The sequence below is a fragment of the Haplochromis burtoni genome, unplaced genomic scaffold (assembly GCF_018398535.1).
Source record: "Haplochromis burtoni strain Fernald_Lab_line unplaced genomic scaffold, NCSU_Asbu1 Contig_156, whole genome shotgun sequence".
Classification (NCBI taxonomy): domain Eukaryota; kingdom Metazoa; phylum Chordata; class Actinopteri; order Cichliformes; family Cichlidae; genus Haplochromis; species Haplochromis burtoni.
The window spans coordinates 41,189-60,515 of NW_024582517.1; the positions used below are offsets into that span (position 1 = coordinate 41,189).

At 38.4% G+C, this 19,327-nt stretch overlaps 2 protein-coding genes across 6 annotated transcripts in view; one reads left to right on the forward strand and one right to left on the reverse strand.

Moving 5' to 3' along the window:
- Positions 1-7,867, forward strand: part of iffo2b (intermediate filament family orphan 2b) — a 35,599-nt gene extending 27,732 nt beyond the window's left edge. Inside the window, exons 4-9 of one of the 4 annotated variants that reach the window (XM_042224937.1) lie at positions 339-344; positions 746-916; positions 1,786-1,934; positions 2,349-2,550; positions 2,693-2,791; positions 4,626-7,867. In XM_042224937.1, coding sequence (XP_042080871.1) covers positions 339-344; positions 746-916; positions 1,786-1,934; positions 2,349-2,550; positions 2,693-2,791; positions 4,626-4,859 — 861 coding nt within the window. In that variant the 3' untranslated portion in view covers positions 4,860-7,867. The remainder of the gene's footprint in view (positions 1-338; positions 345-745; positions 917-1,785; positions 1,935-2,348; positions 2,551-2,692; positions 2,792-4,625) is intronic. The other 3 variants (XM_042224938.1, XM_014336818.2, XM_005932308.2) reach the window with 3 other exon arrangements.
- A 300-nt stretch (positions 7,868-8,167) lies between these two features.
- On the reverse strand, positions 8,168-18,282 carry LOC102294480 (telomeric repeat binding factor 2, interacting protein). Of its 2 annotated transcripts, none has more exons than XM_005932307.3 (9): positions 18,182-18,272; positions 14,735-14,969; positions 14,341-14,486; positions 13,916-14,148; positions 11,875-11,949; positions 11,180-11,786; positions 10,998-11,098; positions 9,743-10,186; positions 8,168-9,607 (listed from the first exon to the last, which is right to left on the reverse strand). In XM_005932307.3, the coding sequence occupies exons 2-9, from the start codon at positions 14,962-14,964 to the stop codon at positions 9,386-9,388; spliced, it is 2,058 nt and encodes a 685-aa protein (XP_005932369.1). In that variant the 5' UTR covers positions 14,965-14,969; positions 18,182-18,272; the 3' UTR covers positions 8,168-9,385. The 2 variants fall into 2 exon arrangements, with proteins under 2 accessions (XP_005932369.1, XP_005932368.1); XM_005932306.3 differs by having other exon boundaries at positions 8,171-9,607; positions 14,735-14,972; positions 18,182-18,282.
- Positions 18,283-19,327: the final 1,045 nt, after the last annotated feature.

The window sequence follows — 19,327 nt, forward strand, 5'->3', positions numbered from 1 at the left end:
TATATATATATGTGATATATAAAATACTATAAATCATCCAAGACAATATTCCTGAAATAGCTCAGACAGCAGCTGTAGATCCAGAGCACTTCCTGTTCTGTGCAGCACTGTATTGTTCCCTGGCAAGTCTGCTCAGACTGATATACAGTTCACTTGTGATAAACTGCAGGGGGTGCGTCACAGCTCGCAATTGCTTTGGGATAAATATATGCACATGCTGTTTTTGTTTTGGAGAATACTGTTGTTTAGCCTGCTTCTGTTTACTTTGCCATTCATGGATTTTTAATTCTTTGTCTCTTTTTGTGTGCTTTACATTACACCCTGTTATTTGCATTAAGAGAAGGGTAAGTGATGCAGAAGTAGAGGATGTTTTAGGAGGAATAGATTAGTTAAAACCCTACAATGGTTAGACAGTCTGTATTTGTGCCTCTGGATATAATTGCTCAGAAAAAAAATATCCATATTTCCATGCTCCATGTCTGCCTCTGCATACTTATCAGACCAGAATTTGCATATTTTTTATTAGATAATAAATAGGCCAAAGTATAGTTTTTGAACTGCACATAGATGAATGCACTAACTTTATTTTGCAAGTGCTTGTTGAGATGAATAATTCAGATAAAAATGACAGTGTTATGTTGGTGTGGGTAGAGTCGGCATGGAAATGTGGGACGCAATTTAACACCAGCTGATAATCACGACGGTATGAACGTCATCTAAAGAGCCGCTCTCTGTCCTCATACAGCAAATGTCTGACCTGGACTCCAAGATTCAGGAGAAAGCCAGGAGGGTGGACATGGACATCTGCAGGCGGATTGACATCACGGCCAAACTGTGCGATGTGGCTCAGCAACGCAACTCAGAGGACATGTCAAAAATGTTCAACGTTAGTCCCGCAAGGTCGCTTCCTGAGAAGGCAAGTGTCCATCTGCCCCGGATTCATTTGCTCTCTCCCAGTTTCTTAGATGAGCCGATAGTAAATGCAGGAAGAAGCTAAATTGTATTGTGAAGGAGAAATTCGGCACTGATGAGATGAAATCTGCCAGGCGCTCGCTGTGTGGTGACTGTTACTTTCCTTCTCAGCTGATCATGCACTGAATGACACCCCCCGCCCTAAATGGGCATCGGTCCATAGCTGCATGTTCGCAAATATGCTCTCATGCAAACACGTAAAAATAGACATGGAGAAGACTTATGTACAGAATGCATGCGCACACACACAGACACACATAAACAAAAGATGAAATGCTGACCTGCCAACTTTTCGCTGCACACAAGGTTATCACATTGCGCCGACATTGCTGGCTGAAGCCCAAGAATAAATCCTCCGTGAACCAAGCTGGTGACTTCTCATGTACCACATGTTATATACGATCCTACCTTTAATGAAATTTGTCAATTTACAATTTTTATATGCCAATAAATATTGATCTGTAGATGAGTTTATGAAGCCTGCTGTCAGCGTAAAACATTTATGCATGTTTGTAAAATGCACGCGAACAAGAGATACATGCACATGTGCAGAAAAACAGTCTGTTCTGTAGTTTGTTTGTTTTTTATAAAATATCAATTTCTACGTTATTTTATTAGCTGTATATTAACTTTAAGCATACATGTCTTGCACTGCGTCTTTCTGGCTTCTGATGAGTGCAGGCTCATGACTGAAAATGAGGCCTTTTGCTCAGTATTTGACAGACTTCTGCGTGGTCTAAATTGCCATAATTATGCTTAATCATGAGATATATTAGGTTCTCTGTAGATGCAAACGGTCTTTGTGTTTTTCAGGGTGCCATGGCCTGCTGCAAGAGAAAAGAACGCAAAGCCGTGTCCGATGAGGAGAATTCAGAGATGGATGCCGAGCCAAGTACTTCAGAGGAGGAGGTCCCCGGGTCTCTCAACATCACGGATGAAATGAAACGCATGCTTAACCAGCTGTAAGCGACACTTTTCATGGATACATGCACCAAAAGTAAAGCTGGTATTTTGTTTTGAATCAAATTAAATGAGCTCTGCACCTTCAGCATGCCAGTATAGTTTCTGGCATGTTCCTTCATCTCCCTCTGGTGTTCACAGTTTTGCAGCTAACCGTCAGTGTGCTCATTCAGCAGAACACAACAGATATAAATATATGGCCATTTATTTACCACCAACACTTAGAATATTTAAGAAACATTACAGTTTCTGCCTCTTTCCTTTGCTACTTCTGTGTTCCTTCTACTTCCCTTTTTTGGCTACCCTAAGAGCACTTCTTTTGTTTCCAATGACCTTTGCTGAATATGTTGGCTTTTATGCTTTCCTCCATCTTTCTCTTTCTTTTCCTTTCCATTCTCTGACCTTGTCCTACACAGACATTGTTCAGATAACTCCTTTGTTGCCAGGCGTGAGACGTTCGAAATCGACGACGACTGCGACAGTCTGACGTGGGAGGAAAACGAGGAGACTCTCTTGCTGTGGGAAGACTTCGCGAACTACAACATGCCATACACCCTCGCGGCGCCGACGAGCACAACCACCTGCCCCCGTGAGGGCACCAGCGAAGCTGCGGATCCAGTGAGTCCTGTGTGCATTTAGATGATTTGACAGCATGGGGTTTTTAAAGTCATGCAATTCACAGTATAGATCATTGCTGTGGCTGCTGTATAAGACATTTACTCATGCATGATGAATGAGGTTTCTGTCTGTGCTCTCTAAGGACTCCCAGGATGGAAGCCTTGGCAGCCTCATTGACGAAACAGAGTCACTATTTAAGACCAGAGAGCAGGAGTACCAGGAGACCATCGGGCAGATCGAGGTAGGCGGACCTACCAGCGACCACACAACACATGCTCATTCAACCACTAAAGCATATTTTTTTCTCCTCAGGAATGAAAGGAAAAAACTGTAGTTTGGCATCTTAATCAAAAAATAATAATGAGGGTTTTTTTCTTATCCTTGTTTTTCTAGAAGAGTAAATTGGAAAATTCAAGAATTAAAAAAAATTAATAATAATTTAGCATTAACTCATTCACTGCCAGCCATTTTCAAATCAGGTAACTCCCCACTGCCAGGGTTTTTGAGCATTTTTACTCATTTTTGAAGAGCCACAGAAAACTGTGTGTTATGATCATATAAACGCTGAACCTACCAAAATGAAGAACAGACTCTCTTCTTTCATCCAAAAAAAAAAGCTTGTTTCTACCATTTTCCATTCTTTAGTAATCAGCTGTAGAAGAGAGGTGGGTTCCACCAAAAATGCCTGTTTTGACCAGAAAAAGGGAGAAAACGAGCTTTTTGTGAAAAACACATTTCAAGCAGAAAAGTGCCTTTGACACTAATATTTCTTGCTTTGTGACACCTCTAACATATAAAATAGTTTTTCACTTCTATAAAACAGAAATAACACTGAGAAAGGTTATGTTTTATCAAAATAATTTATTTACAAATATATGAAAAAATAAAATGTACATAGTGAAACATTTATTCACAATGAATAATTCACTTTTGTGTGGTAATCATTATAACACTTTCCGGGATGCAAGGGCACACAACAAGACTTGCACCACATTTTTGTCTCACTGCGCAATCCCTTACGTGCGCAAACCCTGCACCTCCTTGCAGGTCTACTTTTACTGCTGGTGGGCTTCAGTTTTCACTGACAAGCTGCCCGAGGTTGTATTCTAGCCCCTCCCATTGAAAAACGTAATTGACGTCTATAGACGTCAATGGCAGTGAATGAGTTAAAATGGCATTTCATTTCAAGAACTTGTACATCCTACCCTGTAACCATTAATAGATTAACCATTACAGAAACATTCAAATATATTTTATTAATAAGCAATACTGTTAATTTAGGGCAGCTGTTGCATGAACCTTAGACTGGGTGGTGATCTAATAAATTTATATCCCAGAAAGAGACAGCGTGACTCAAAGGAGCCTTATTTTGTATGTTAGACCAAATGGTAGCAGGCAACAATCAAGAGAGATACAAAATAAGTCAAATGTGGCTAAATTTCTCTTAAATTACCTTTAAATGAGACACTGAAAGGTTACAAATACATAAAAAATGTCTAAAATGTGATAAAAGAAAAACTGCAACACACCACATCTGCACAATCAGGGTTCCCAGAGAATGAATCAGCCCAGTTCTGATTCATTCTTGGAATAAGGCTGATTCATGCCTTATCAGGCATAAATGTCATGCCTGATAAGTAAAGTGCAAAGATTCCTTTGGCTTTGATTTATTTAGCTACCAGACAATTATAAACTTATGCTCTTGCATGTTATGACTGATTGAGACCAAATGAGGTGAAGACATATAAACTTGGTGAAAAATGTTTGCTAAGTTTTTGATTTGATTAATTTTATTATTTCAAGTCATTCTTCTTTGGAATTGGACCTGCCTTAGAGTGAACTGCAGTAGCTGTTTCTTATTGCCCCCATCAACAGTAGAAAATGTGACATTTTTAATTGTATTTCCAGAGAGTTCAGCTTTGTTTTTACAGTCATTAGCAAGGTTTAGCATCTTAACATGCTAATCCAAGGTGATGATTCAAGAGGTTTCTACCCACCTATAAACATTTAGTTTGGCCTCGTCCTTACTCTCCTTCTTTCTTCTCTGTGTTGAATCTTGTTTTTTATGCTTTCAGATGGAACTGGCCACAGCAAAGAGTGACATGAACAGACATCTGCATGAGTACATGGAGATGTGCAGCATGAAGAGAGGCCTTGACGTTCAGATGGAGACCTGTCGACGGATGATTAAAGGCGGAAGGAACTCTCCCTCTGTCAGCTCTGTGGCCAGCAGCGACTCAGGGAACACAGACGAGATCCAGGATGAGATTTCGGACAAGGACGCAGAAGCTGAAGTCGCCGTTAGTTGATGACTGCATTGCTGGGCTTTGTCCCATCTCCACTTGTCTCCCCGCCCCTGGTTATCACAGGATTTAAAGGCCCGGCTAGAAAGGCGGACCAATCTAAATCTGGGCCCGTTTGACCTACTAATTAAAGTTCTCTTGGTCGTCCTCACTGGTGCAGACCCAGAACTGGTGCTTTTATACTATTTCTGTTGTTTAGAAAGTGGTGGTGGTGGGGGGAATGTCTTTGCTTGGCAAAGAGATAATGAGTGCGTAAAGAAACCATGCTGTGCTCTCTTCCTCACTGCTGCCTCGCTGGATCCTCGTCCAGAGCTTTAAATCATTTTTGGGATAAGAAGAAGAAATATTTTAAATGGGCCGAGAAGTTTTTTTCTACCCTATTACGATCCTTTATTTCTAAAGGAATTGACAACAGTACATATTGTGCTCCTTGTTTAGTCGAGAACGAATACGTTATTCATCAAAAATATATCCACCTTTTACATTTTTGAATATTTATTTTAGATTCCAAAATGTTGGGTCTCCTTAATTTGAACATTTTATATTATTATTTGAGCCCAGCTGGGCTACTTGCAATCCAAATTAAATTGGGGTTTTGGGGAATTTAAGTGTCTTCTGCTGGGGAGACAAAAAGAAGTGGAGACAAATTGTGTTGGGTTTTCTGTTGGTTTCTGAGGGAACTCTGCAGGGTTTGCCAAAGCTGACAGAGGAAAGGAGCACAGCCTTTTGATGCATCAGTGCACTATTCAAGTTCTATGCAATTTAGCTGGCCTTATTGTTTGGACTGGCTTTCACCCTTCCTTGTTTTTCTTAAGACCACTAGCCTTTTAAATAAAGCAGGTGTTTTTCTATATATCAGTTTAAGAACTTGTGTTTATGTATAAAAATAATCTTAGTATCAGACGTTTGTTGTTGTTTATTTTTTTCCTCAACATCAGTAGTAAAACAAACTGGAACAGCGTCTTGTGACACCTTCATTCATGGCAATAAGCACTGTAAGCATTTGTTAGATGTTATGCTGCTGAAGCTGTTCAGATTTACTTTGTTTAGGAGACGTTGTTTCTGTCCTGCGCACTTTGTGCACATTAAGGCGGGTCATTTAAAATTGGATCACATCCAGAAGTTCTATTAAAAGTTATCGAGTAAAATGAATCATCAGTGCAATCAAAGCCAAACAAGTTAAAACCAAAGGTCACGTCATAAAAGCGCTTCGCTTTCACATACGTCTAACACGTATACATTCAGTTCATTCATGTGCTTTAGTAGGAAGAAGTTTTTGTTGTTACACGTGATTTCGGTTATACTCCTGATTGTAGACTATTTCATGCTGTCCTGTAGTCAGGTTGCACATCCTGCTTTGTCTCTCCTGTATTGGGGCTAGAAACATCAGACCTTGCATAGAGGGCTGTAGGCATGTGATCGTAAACCCCAGAGGCCTTTTCTGTGTTTGTTTTATTTTGTAGTTGTCTTTCTGCAACAGATTAAGATGTCTCGCACTCACAAGCTGACTGACGCATGGGGACAGAAGTGATCTTTTTATCACCTCTTTGTATGATAGTGTATGTATGGTTTGCTAGATCAAAGATCAAGTGCTACTTCTATTTTGAAGTTTTACAGAAACAGAATGTTAAAATACTGGCCTTTTGTTGTTTTAGCATGCTTGTGGGGGTAAAAGGAGCTCTGGGTCTTTTTTAAATAACATTATATTTTGAATTTTAAAAAGCTGCAATGCAGACAATGCGCTATGTTTTTAATCAAGACAGTGTCTCTGTAAAATGTATTCGCGGCAGAAAGAAAGTGTCTTTTTCACCGTTTTTAATCGTTCTGGGTTAACTGCAAAGTTATGTTGCCATATTCAGCTGTTTTTAAACTAGTTCCATATGTTTTCGGGTCATTTATTTACCACAACACAACACCCATACTAAAACAAATTGACTATATCAGACAAGAGTGGGGAGCAGCCTTGCTCACAGAGAAAACATCATACTCTTATTGCTGATAAATAAAACCAGCCTGATAAGCATCAAAGAGCCATTGTTTTACTGGGACTGTGCACAGAGCATCATTTTGACATGCAGGAAGAGCAAGTCCATAACAACAAATGACAGTGTTTCACCCCACTGTCGCCATCACACTAACCAGCCAACCAAAGCAAGCGTGTACAGTAACATGACAAAGACGTATATCAAGCTCTGAGTACTACTAACTCGGGAAAGTTGCGCAGCCTTAGTGTTTGTACCACAGATCAGTGTCAGTTTTCCACAGTTTGAAAAATAGTCAGCCATTCTTGCAAACCATTATTATCACCTTCCCGTCACTTTGAAGCAGGTTGTAGTTCAATCGGTTGAAATTGCTGTAGCAACTCTCTTTGTTGAATGTAGCTTGAGCAAAAACAAAAAACATGTAGCTGTTATTTAAAGAAAACAACCCAGGGATACATGGTGTGCTGTTTGCTTATTGGAGACCTTGTTATGTTTTGGTGTACTTAACAGGTTTTTAAGCTGACCGACTCACAGTATGTGGTCTAGATGTATGTAAATTAGGTCCTGGTGGATGTGAATGTTTCATACTAATAAAGGGGTTTTATACGAGCGGTTTTTATCTGCGGGACTATGTGGTTGTGTTAATTGTCCTGTCAAGTTTTACACTACATACCTGTGTTTGCTGTTAATATCATTATTAACCTCATAGACATGGCAGAGTGATAAAGAGCAGCCGTACTATGGTAGAATCTGCAGAGCTGTAGTGGTTACTGTTACTGGTCTTTGTGTTTCATTTGCTTTAAAGGTTGCATCCTGTTGTTTCAATTTTAAGTAGCTGATTTTATTTACTTCGGTTTGTTTTATTGTTTGGATTTGTACATTCTTTATTATTATTATTATTATTATTGTTTGCTTAAACTATTGAAACAATGTATTCATGTGGGTGGAGGGCTGATTCAGTTTCAAAATTATGAATGTACTCAATTGATATTGGGATAAAATGGAATAAAAGGTGTATTGGATACAAATAGAGGCTATTTTGACTTTTTGAATATATATCTATATATCTATATCTATATATCTATATCTATATATCTATATATATGTTTATTGATTGATTGGGTTTTTTGTTTTTGAAGTAGACTAGATTGCACTGTTCAAGGGAAGTTAATAGACAATATTTTGGAAGTTGCTTTTGTGTCTGTTGGTGTACTAGGATATTTTGGAAAGACTGCTTTTTACAATGAAATCTGTGCCACCAAAAACAGTTTTTGAACACAATGATTCATCATAAGAAGATTTCAAAAAAGTATGTTACTACTGGTTGAAGCATCTTTTAATTAAAGTGTAGAGGATCTTTTGGCAGTTTAACATGTAACATGGACTAAAAATCATAATCATAATCAAGCAGAGAAGCCAAGTTTTAAGAAACATTTACATAATTAAGGTGTCCTTTCACGTAAGGAGTCCTATTAGGGTTATTTTGTCACACCCTTAAAGGACACTTCATTAGGTGCATCTTGCTCATACTGCATTGGGCCTCATTTTGCCTTCAGATCTACCTAAATTCATAAAGTTGCCGCTGATTTGTCAGCTGGACAATCAACCTGTCAACTTAAAGTAGTCTACCCATTCTTTTTCGGACCATTCTCTATGAAATCCAGAAACTTTGTGTTGATGATCAGTTTCTCAAGTACTCACAGAAGCCTGTCGAAAACAACAACTGTGTCACAGTGGCCTACAAGCGTATACTGTTAGAATGGTGGGTGCTTATTTTCAACATGGGATAAGTCATAAATAATGAGGTCGAAATATGTTTTAAAAAAAGCATTCAGGCTGCTCTGAACTCTGTTTTTTTCTAATCTTGGAGTTGGAGTCAGAGACATCCTCATGATATACTGTGATCTGTACTAACACAGCTCTGGTTGTGATAACTGAAGCCTCACGCAGCGGCTGTTCAAATGTTGCATTTGGAGTAAAAGAGTAAAAGCATGGAGCTGCAAATGAGCAAAGCAGGTCATCGTGAAATTACTTTATTCAAACTAGTCACAGAGAACATCATATCACCAATACCAGATTAAACTGCAGTTCTTTTATTCTGAGCAATATGATCTGCTGCTAAAGTTAAAAAAAACAAACCATACATTTAAAAATGGCACTCGTGTGTTCTTGGGTGGTGTTTAAATATTTATTATACAGTTTAATGGAAGTAAACATAGTAAAAGTAACATTAAAAACACAAAAGATGTGTTTTTAATAAACTCATCTTATTTAAACAGATTTTCTTTCTAAAATGCTTCAAAATTGTGTTTTTAAAGAGAAATAAAAGTCACGGCACATCTTTTATGCAACTTCTGAATAAAAGTTTACATTTAGTCGAGTAGGAGCTGTACTGAACAACCAGTTTACACAAGTTTGTCTGTTGTGGGTGACAACCGAGAAACAGAAGTGAGAATTTAAGCTCAATTGGTATCAACTAACCAGTTCAGTTTTTGCACAGTGTAAGTGCAGATAGTAATAGATGACATTATGTCTTATATCTATCTTTTGTCATCCCTCCACTTCGAGAAACACGATTCTCTTGGCCACCATCTCCTCGCCGTATTTCTCCTGCAGCCGTTGGATGCTGATAGGCTCAGCCGAGAGCAAAAGTCTGTCGTCACAGCGATTCCAAAACGGTCCCGAAATGGAGGGGGGATTCAAGAGCAGGTCTTTTGCAGCAGAAAAGTCTCCACTGGTCTTAAGTAAAGCTTTGGTCACACTAATTAAGTCCTACAAAAAAAACAGCAAAGGATAAAAATGACTTAACACAGAGAAAGCTGCAAGTTCCACAGTTAACCCCTTTATATCTGAATAAGCAAAATAAAGGTTGAAAGAATATAATGGAGAAGAAAAACAACACCTCACCTTATCTGTCTGGTTCATGAGGTCTCTGATTCGCAGCTTGTCCTCCTCTAACAGGTCCTGAGTCAGAGAAAGTGCAGCATCTTTGTTCACTGTTGGCTGTGGTTCTGAAGGAGCTGCTGGACGGTCACCGCTGACAGACTGAGAGTCGTCTTCCTGAAGTTCACTGTCGAATATGAACAGGTGGGCCTTGGAGGTTGTACCGACAGCCTCGGACACTACAGGCTCAGCAGCTGGAGGCAGGCAGCTTTTCTCAGCTGCACAGTTGTTACTAGTGGCCTGGGCCTGTTCCACATTACTCAGAGGGGTCTCAGTGGGTCCAGGTTTAGTGCAGGACTGTTTGGAAGCGGGATCTGGAGTTGTGTCTGCAGGCGGAGGATGAAGGGAGGTCGATGTAGCTGCTGTTTGTGCAGGGTTTTGGAGATCTGGAGCTTCGAGATCATCAGACTATGAGATACAAATGTAACTGTGTTAAAGAACATATATAACACAGAAAAGTATTATAAAACACTGATAAACAATGATGAAATACTTGGATTACATCATGTACAAAGTCGAGCTACATGTAAAGCAAGAAACAACACAGTGTAGCAGATGTTGGGAGTACAGTTAAATGAAAACAGGAACTTTCATGTGTGTAAAAGAAGCAGCAGAAGCTTTTGTGGTCAATAACCAGCAAAGAATCTAGAAATTCTCTTCTATGGCTTCATGCTTTAAATCAGAACTATCATGTGGGGCCTGTGGTTCTCTGACATCCCACTAATTTATAGAAAAGTATTTTACTACAATTACAATCTGTTAAAATTTTCAAATGGAATGCTTCTATTGTCACAACTCCTATGCAATTTCAATTCAATTTAATTAATAGTAAAGACCCTACAATAATATATAGGATCAGAGGATACAATCAGAGGATCCCCTATTTTCAAGCATTTTGGCAACTGTGGGAAGGAAAAACTCCCTTTTTACAGCAAGGAAACTGGCAGCATGAGGCTCAGGGAGGAGCAGCCATCCGCTGCGACTGATTGGTGATGAGTGGAGGGAGACAGGACAAAAGACCTGCTGTTTGTTTAAAAAAAAAATGAACAAAGCTAGAAAAAACATTAATACTGAATGTTACATTTTTAGGTCGCAGGTCCATGAAGCCCAACAGGAGACACCAGCACTCCCAGTCAAACTGGGAATCAAGAGTGGGAACTGTTGCATGCTGAGGCACTGAGTGGTGATTTTACAAAGTGTATCAAAACCAGCATCCTACCTCACTGTCATCTTCAAACTCCTTCGTTGCCAATTCAAGAATCCCCAACTTTCTCTTCTCCTTCTTCTTTTCTCCTTTCTGAGGCACTGGATTGGTTTCATCTGAAAACCACAAAAAGTATAAGAAATGTAAAAAGAAGGGTTGTCAAAAGAATGAAAACGGCTCTTTGTGTCATGACATACCTGCTTGTATTGTTTTAGATATGGCTGCGGGTGTACTCTGCTCTTCGTCACTCTCTGCCGCTGCTCTCGGAGTTTTTCCTCTGGCTTTCTTGGGAGCCGGCTGGTCTGTGGTCGTATCTTGTTGAAGAGCAGACTTAGTTTTTTTCAGGGGCTGGGGAGATGATGTGGTTCGCACTGCTTGGGTTGATGAAGACCTCAGTTTTTTGCCGTACGGTTCAAGCTCAAGCTGCCTGCGAGTTGTTCGACGCAACGGTTGTTCCAGCACCGGGGAGGCCTTCTGCTTCTCTTTTGTCTTTTCTGATGAGGAACATTTGGGCGTGGGCTTAGGCTGAGCTGGTGTGGAGTCATCCCCTGACAAACTTTGTTTTTGTGGGGAGACAGGCTGAGGTTCACCTGTTTCTGCGTCTGTGGTCTCTGCTGTTAGCAGTTGGGTCTCTGCCCGTAGGTCCGCACAAGGCGCCGCAGTTTGAAAGGCCTGAGATACTTCAGCTTCTAGAGTTTCTGATTGTTTGCTTTCAGTTTGTTGTTTATCTGTTTTCTGACTCACATGTTGCTCTTGGTCTACATTTTCTGGTGTGCTTCCTGTTTGTACTAACTGGACATCCATCTGTGGAGACACCCATTTCAGGTTATGTCTTTACAGCAACTATAACCTCATACAGCACCCTTACAGCATACAAGCAGTGAGTTCCCACCTGTGTTTGGTCTGTTTCTGAAACATCTTCTTCACATGAAGATTTCTGAGCATCTGTCTCTTGATGCTCTTCCACCTAGAGGCAGACAGAGGAAATGAAAAGCTTCAGCATTAAAGTCTATTAAAAACGTGACAGCCAGTAGCCTGAATTTGGTTGTCTGATTTTATTTAACCCACTGCTGCCACCCAGTGGCAACTCTTCACCCTACACCTGGTAAAAATGTTCCAGATTTTTATTAAAGCTTCAAGAAGTTTAGGAGGTAGCTTGTGACCTATTTTACTACACATGACAGATTTTTTTTCCCTTTTCTTCTTCTTTTTTTTTTTTTTTACAATAAAGGTGTTTTAGTAAAATGAACAACAGGATTCTAATGTAAACGCAGGTAAGACGGTTTAAGTATGCTGCTGAAACCAGCAGTAGACACACTGTAAAGTTCACAAATGGGATGTGTTCGAGGACTAGAATTTGCATTTTATGTTAATCGAAGTGGATAAAAAAACAATCAATAATATCTCATATAGAACAATAAATATAACAACATAGTACAGCGGTCCCCAACCCCCGGGCCACAGACTGGTTTAGGCTCATGTGTGAAATTTATGGTTTTCAGGGTTTTTATCATTATTCTTTATTGTTTTTATCGTTAACTCGGTTTCTCTGGGTCTTCTCCCGTGTGTTATGAATAAATCTTCTTTTTGTTTTTTTGGTACCAGGTTTATTTTGTTGTATTTATCCGCGACACCTTAAAGGCTGGTCTGTGAAAATATCGTCGGACATAAACCAGTCCGAGGTGCAAAAAAGGTTGGGGACTGCTGATACAGTGTATACTATAATATACAATATTCAAACCACAAACATGCTACAGAAGAATTCCCTCATTTTGGAACGAGCTGCTCAGTTTGTCGGGGCTGACCTTTCTCCTGTTCACAGACACCCAGCTCAGTCTCACCTTTACTCATATTCATGTTTCTGACTGCATCCACATGGTGCTGTGTAAGACTTTAAACAATCATCCAAAGGATTAAAAATTTTGAATTTTCTTATCTGGTACATCTCCTCCTGCTGTACAGTCGTAATGTAGATTCTAATATCATTTTGCCTGTCAGTCGTGTAATGTTAGTGGATGCTGTTGTCACTGCTGTGATGTAAATATGTTGATATTTTGGATAAAAATAACAAACTTTGTTCAAATGGAACAACACTGGTTTAAAAATGGTTTACTTACCTTTACTTAGCGTCTCTACGTGGGTTCTTTTACTCATAAAGCTACTTTCTGCTGCGTCCTTATTCACAAGGATTGCCACAGTTGGTAGCGCTGCATGTTTTCACTGGCTGCCTTTCCTGATACAACTCCAAAGGGATTTGTGTCTCCTCCCAGGATCAAACTGGGACTCTTTCACATGTTAGGTTTTTAAATCTCTAAATGGTCTGCCACCTGTTTATTTGTCTGATTTGTTGAAGCCCCATGTCCCCGTTCGTTCGCTTCAGTCAGCTGAGCAGCTGTTGCTTTCAGTTCCTAAGTCCCGGCTGAAACTTAGAGGAGACCGAGCGTTCTCTATTGCGGCTCTGATGCTTTGGAATAATCTTCCTCTCCATATTAGCTACATCAGTGCCAGTTTTTAAGTCCAGATTAAAAACCTATTTTTATTCCCTGGCTTTTAACTCTGTGGGCAACTGACATTTTTATTCATTTTATTGCTATGTTTGGTTTTTCCTATTGTATTACTATATTTATATTTGTATTGTACAGCACTTTGGTCTACCAGGTGTGTTTTTAAAGTGCTATATAAAACGATGATGATTAGGCAAACGTGTAAGCCATCACAGTACGGAGCCACTTTGTCTTTCTGTCTCTGTCACTTACTAAATACTGTTTTAATTTTATGATGTCGTGGAAATAGCCTGTGTATTTAAAGTCAAACTTTACTTTGAAAATTCTAACTAAAAAAAACAAAGCAACAGTGGAAACAGACTAACATATGACAAAAAACACAACTAAAAATAACAAAATCGTAACGACAACATCCAGGTAGTTAATCACCTCTGTCTTTTCTTCTGCTGTCTTACTGTCTTCTGGCTTTTCCGCCTCCACGGCGGCTGTCTGTTTCTTAGCCAGTTGTGCTTTGTAGCGGTGTTTCATCGACTGCCAGGTGTGTGCGGTCACATGCCGTTTCTCCATCTCTTGCCAAAGCCGGTTTCCCCCAGTCTCCGTCTTGTGCTTGCTGACATAATTTAAAATGGCAGCATCTTCTTCAGGAGTGTAGGCACTTCTGCCTAGTTATAAAAGATTGTAGACATACCGTAATGTAGAAAACGGAAGCAGATTAAACTATTCACCAGATTTACACACATTTCTAATTGCAACTTGTAAACAATTCAAGTAATAAAAAAAAAAATGTAATCTGTAAAGTGCAGACGTGTTAGAACACAATCCTTCAGACATGGAAGTCTGGGGTTTAGTCGTACCTCCTGTGGCTTGAGGCGAACTGTTTTTGCTGTTGTTGAGTCTAGCAGAATGTCTTTGGACCTTTTCAGGATTTAGCCTGTAGTCCTCTAAATTCAACTGTTCATTCTTCTCAACACAGTCATAAATATACTGGGTGGACACGTACCTGAAAAGTAAACAAGGGATATAAGTAGATAATAAGACTTCCAGGTATGCTCCAGTGCTGCTGTTGTGTGTGTGGGATTCATAGGATATGAATCATAAATGGGTTGAATAAATTTATCACCACCAAACTAAACTGAAGAAGCATTTTCTTTTTTATCTTCTTCTTATTGACTGTAAAAAAAAAAAATCGCATTTCTTTAAATGTAAACACCTGCTGATATTAACATGAATTCTCAGTCCAGCACGTACCAGTGTGCAGTGGATTCAGGAATGACACTTCTGTCCTCAGGATCAGTCAGCAGTATTGCTCCTGGTTGCTGGACGTTGCACAACATTCCTCCTCCAGCTGAAACGAGCGGCTGGAGTTTGCGTTTGATGGGACCAGGTCGCAAGAAGAAATTCATCGGTTCACCCTCCACAGTCATGAAGAGAACTGGAGAGAAGGCAGGCTGGGCCACAACTTGTCTTTTGGATGGCATCTCACCTGCTGGAAGAGATTCAATAACAGCCAGTACTATAAATGTGCTACATGGATGTGATGAGTGTGAAATTCTGGACAAACAGCAACTTACATTTTCTGTATATTTTAGTTTTCGGGTTTTTTTTGTTGCTGTTGTTATTAATTTCCTCTTTTGCCAGGAGGAAAAAAAAGTCAGATTATTATAAAATGATTTGTTAATTTTTTAGACTTGTCAAGTCTTCCATGTCTTTATCACACACAACAAATAGAGTTCATGGCCAAAGGTAAATATCTTATTTAAAATTGGTCAATACTGGCAGTATATCGATGCATCACTATTCTGTTAACAGTTACACAATTTGTGATCATTTATTTTGTCAACTAGGCAACTTTTATTGTCAACACATATAAATCATCTACCTAATGAATGTCAAAATTTTTAAAAATGTTTTATTCTTACAGCAATGACTCAGTTTCAGGACTATCTCAGGCAATCATGTCTTTTACTAGATACCGAAAAAACCCAAAAAAGTAGTTAAGTGTGTTTCACAAAGAGAGGAGCTTGACACTGCAAGTTCAAATTAAGTGTTAAGTTCCGATATCGTGGGGTCACACTGGACTTAATTTAAAAGTCAAGTCGAAAAGTTAATATCAATCGTTATATCTAATTTCTAAAGTCTTACATTAATTGGGCCATTTGTGGCTCTCATTGCAACCAAGATGTTTCTATTTTTTTTAATTCTATTTATTTATTTGTATTTAATTTTTTGAGCTAAAATTAAAAAATAACTATGCTTGTTTTATATACAAAGGTTTCGTGTGTACAGTATTTGCCCACTTTCTCTTTCGTTATTAAAAGGCTGCCCACCATAGCCTTTTGAGGTGGTGGTAATTATCACTACTAAAAGCCTCTTTTCCATCCAGCTATCTTCCTTCAATTTCAAAAATTCTTGAAAGAGTAGTTGTCATCAACTGTTTATTTGAAGGGCTGCAGTCAAGATTCAGAAAATCTTAACAGTACAGAAACGGCACTAGTGAAGGTTATGATTGATCTTCTTATGGCTTATGTCAGTGGATTCATCTCTGTGCTTGTTCTGCTAGACCTCAGTGCAGCATTCGACACTGCTGATCACAATATTTTACTACAAAATGTAGGTATGAAAAAACTGCACTGCAGAAATTTAAATCATATCTATCTGATAGATGGACAGTTAGTGAGGATCATTACTGTTTACATTATACATCCCTTAGGTAACATTATTAGAAAAGACTTTCTTACATGACTACTTACATTTATTTTAATGCATTATTGTAATGGTAGATGATACCCTGCTTTAATTATTCATGAAACCACATTATACAAATCTACTAGAAAAAAAGTACAGGCATGTCTTAAAGACACCAAGGCCTGGTTTCAATCCAGATCACTACAAGAGTTGCAGGTAACCACTAATTTCCTGCTTTTAAATTCAGACGAAACTGAGCTTTATTGTACTCTTCCCTAAAAATCTTAGGAACATGGTGTCCAACCAGATACTTACTCTGGGTGGCACTATTTTAGCCTCCAATAACACCGAGAGGAACCTGGGCATCATTTTTGATTAAGATAAGATAAGATAAGATAAGATAAGATAAGATAAGATAAGATAAGATAAGATAAGATAAGATAAGATAGAACTTTATTAATCCCTCGGGTGGGTTCCTCTGGGAAATTCGACTTCCAAAAAAAGCACAGCAACGACCGAAGTTACAGTTACAGAATTTATATATATATATATATATATATATATATATATATACACACACACACACACACACATAAATACAGAGACAAATATAAATAAAATATACAAAGGGGATAAATAGAATAAATAGGAATAAAAAAGAAAAAAGAAAAAATTAGGTTAGAAATTAAAATTAGATTAGGATATGCCCTTTAATGCATGCAGTAAACAAATATGTAGGACTGCTTTTTTCCATCTGTGCATTAGCTCTAAAATTAGAAACATCATGTCACTGAGTGATGCTGAAAAGATATTTCATACATTTATTACTTCTTGCCTGGTCTATTGTAATTCATTAATATCTGGTTGATCTAAAAGGTTTACTTAAGGTTCCTAGAGATGGACAAACTGTAAGTAAAATTAATACTGAAATAGCCCTTAGCAGGACGTGCTCTGTGTGTGTCCTGCCGTCTCTCCAGCCTTTGTGCCACCTTTCTGTGCAGCAGATTCTCCTCAGTAATTAAGCTAGAGTACTTAAAGTCAGACTTGTACACTTATGTGTGTATTTACTACACTTCAGATCAGTAGAGCGGTATGGTGTGTTTTTGCATTATTTAACCATTTTAACTTACTCTATTTGGACCAACTTTCAGGTTTTGTTATGATCATCGTTTTTGGAAGGTGTCAGCAACTTGTCCATGTCACCTTTCAGTTTAATTATTGAAAAAAAAACAACGATTTTATTGCCTCATTGTTTCCTTTTTTGTCACTTACCCCAAACCCCCTGGACATTTAGGCGGGCGTAACGCTAACTATAATAAAGGAGTGGTGTACCCATCATAATGTAAGGCACATCTCCAACAGTAGATGGTGGCAAATCAGATCTATATGCGTTAATTTTAAGACTTCATACTACATTACTTTACTTATCTATTGTCTGTTATGAGTTGTATACTTGTATATTTTATGTAATCTGCCTACGGATTTAAATGAACTGTTTTGCTTATTTGTATAATTTCCAACATCCATTGTTCGTGCTGAATTTTCTTTCTAAGTTATTTAAAGGTTTACGGTGTTCAAGCTTGGTTGAAGCAACTTTAAAATGATTATTTTGTGAGATGGTTGTTTGTTTTATTGATTTAAGTGGGTTCTTGGTATAGTAAATATACATCAACATTATTTTTGCGTTTATGTTTATATTTTTTGTTGTAGTTTACAATATAAAACGGTCACTTAAATTCACTGTGAGGTCGTTGTGGCTGATTTTCTTATAAGGGAATATTATATAAAAGAAAATCAACCGGAAACTATGCAAAGCTGGACAGATTCATCCAGTGTGAAAATATGAGGCACATAAAACGCTACGTGCACCGCTCAGACACGTTTTTCAGGCTCACATGAACAGCAGGGAGGAGGTGTGTAACATCGCTAGCCCGTCAAATGGCAAACTGTAAAAAAAGCAGTCGCCTAAATAAATGTCATCTTAGATTAGAAATAATGTTTTAAACTTACCGTGCACTTTGCCTTCTTCCTAGCTAGTCTTTCCCGCCCCAGAAAAACAACAAAGCTCACTTCCGGGTCTTTTTCTTCCTTGTTGAATTGTTAGAGGTTAGAGGCTCCGTATCGCCCCCACTGGTCGCATCCATATTATGCGATAAAGGAAAAAGTATGTAAAGAAGTAAAAGTAAGTAAAGATCTTGTGAAAATCCTCATTTATAAGTAAGGAAAGGAAAATATACATGTTGTTGTGAAATAATACTTAAAATATCATAATGATACTGAAAATTATACTCATATAATTATAGTGGCAAAAGTAGAAGGTCAAGAATAAAAAGTAAACAACAACAATAATAATAGCTTTATTTGTACAACACTTTTCAAAATATGGAGTTACAAAGCCAGACTCAACAACATTAAAGCTAAGTATACACATTACACCATACAGACTAATAATCAACCCCAGGATCACACATTCATTCCAACACTTCCATACAGGCAAATACATATAAACTATGGCCTAAAATAAATGGGAATGAGTAAATGAGGCTGTTCCAAGGTTTAGGGTTACAACCTCAAAAGTGTGATTGCCTCTGGTTTAAAGTAAGACAGTGGGAACTTGATGATATTGTCTGAAAAGCCAGCTGCAGTCATATGGTCTCACTGCTTTACAGTCCATGTAGTGCTTCATATGTTTATAACAGAATTTTGATTCTGAATTTCACTGGGAGACAGTGAAGTAAAGCAAGAATAGGTGTGATTTGTTAGCTTCTATTTGTATCGTGCTGCTGCATTCTGGAGATGGGCTATGGAGGGTTCAGAGATCTACAGTATTTAACTGCATTTTTTCAGTAAATGTGTGGACTTTACAAATGAAAAAGAATGGTTTATCTGCCATTAGCTTTTCCGTAAAACTGCCATGGCTTTGAGTTACTGTCATATGAAATAGATGGTTTTCACAAAAAGTGCAGCCCATGATTCAGCAGCTTGTACAACCACCTTTAGCAGCAATAAGTTGACTAATAATTTTCCGTTTCACTTTATTTGGCTCTCACATTATTGTGGAGGAATTCTGGCCCACGCTTCATAGAAATAGTTTGCAAACTGAGGTTTGCAAACTATTTCAAACCGGCTGAGGTCTGGACTTTAGCTGACCTATTG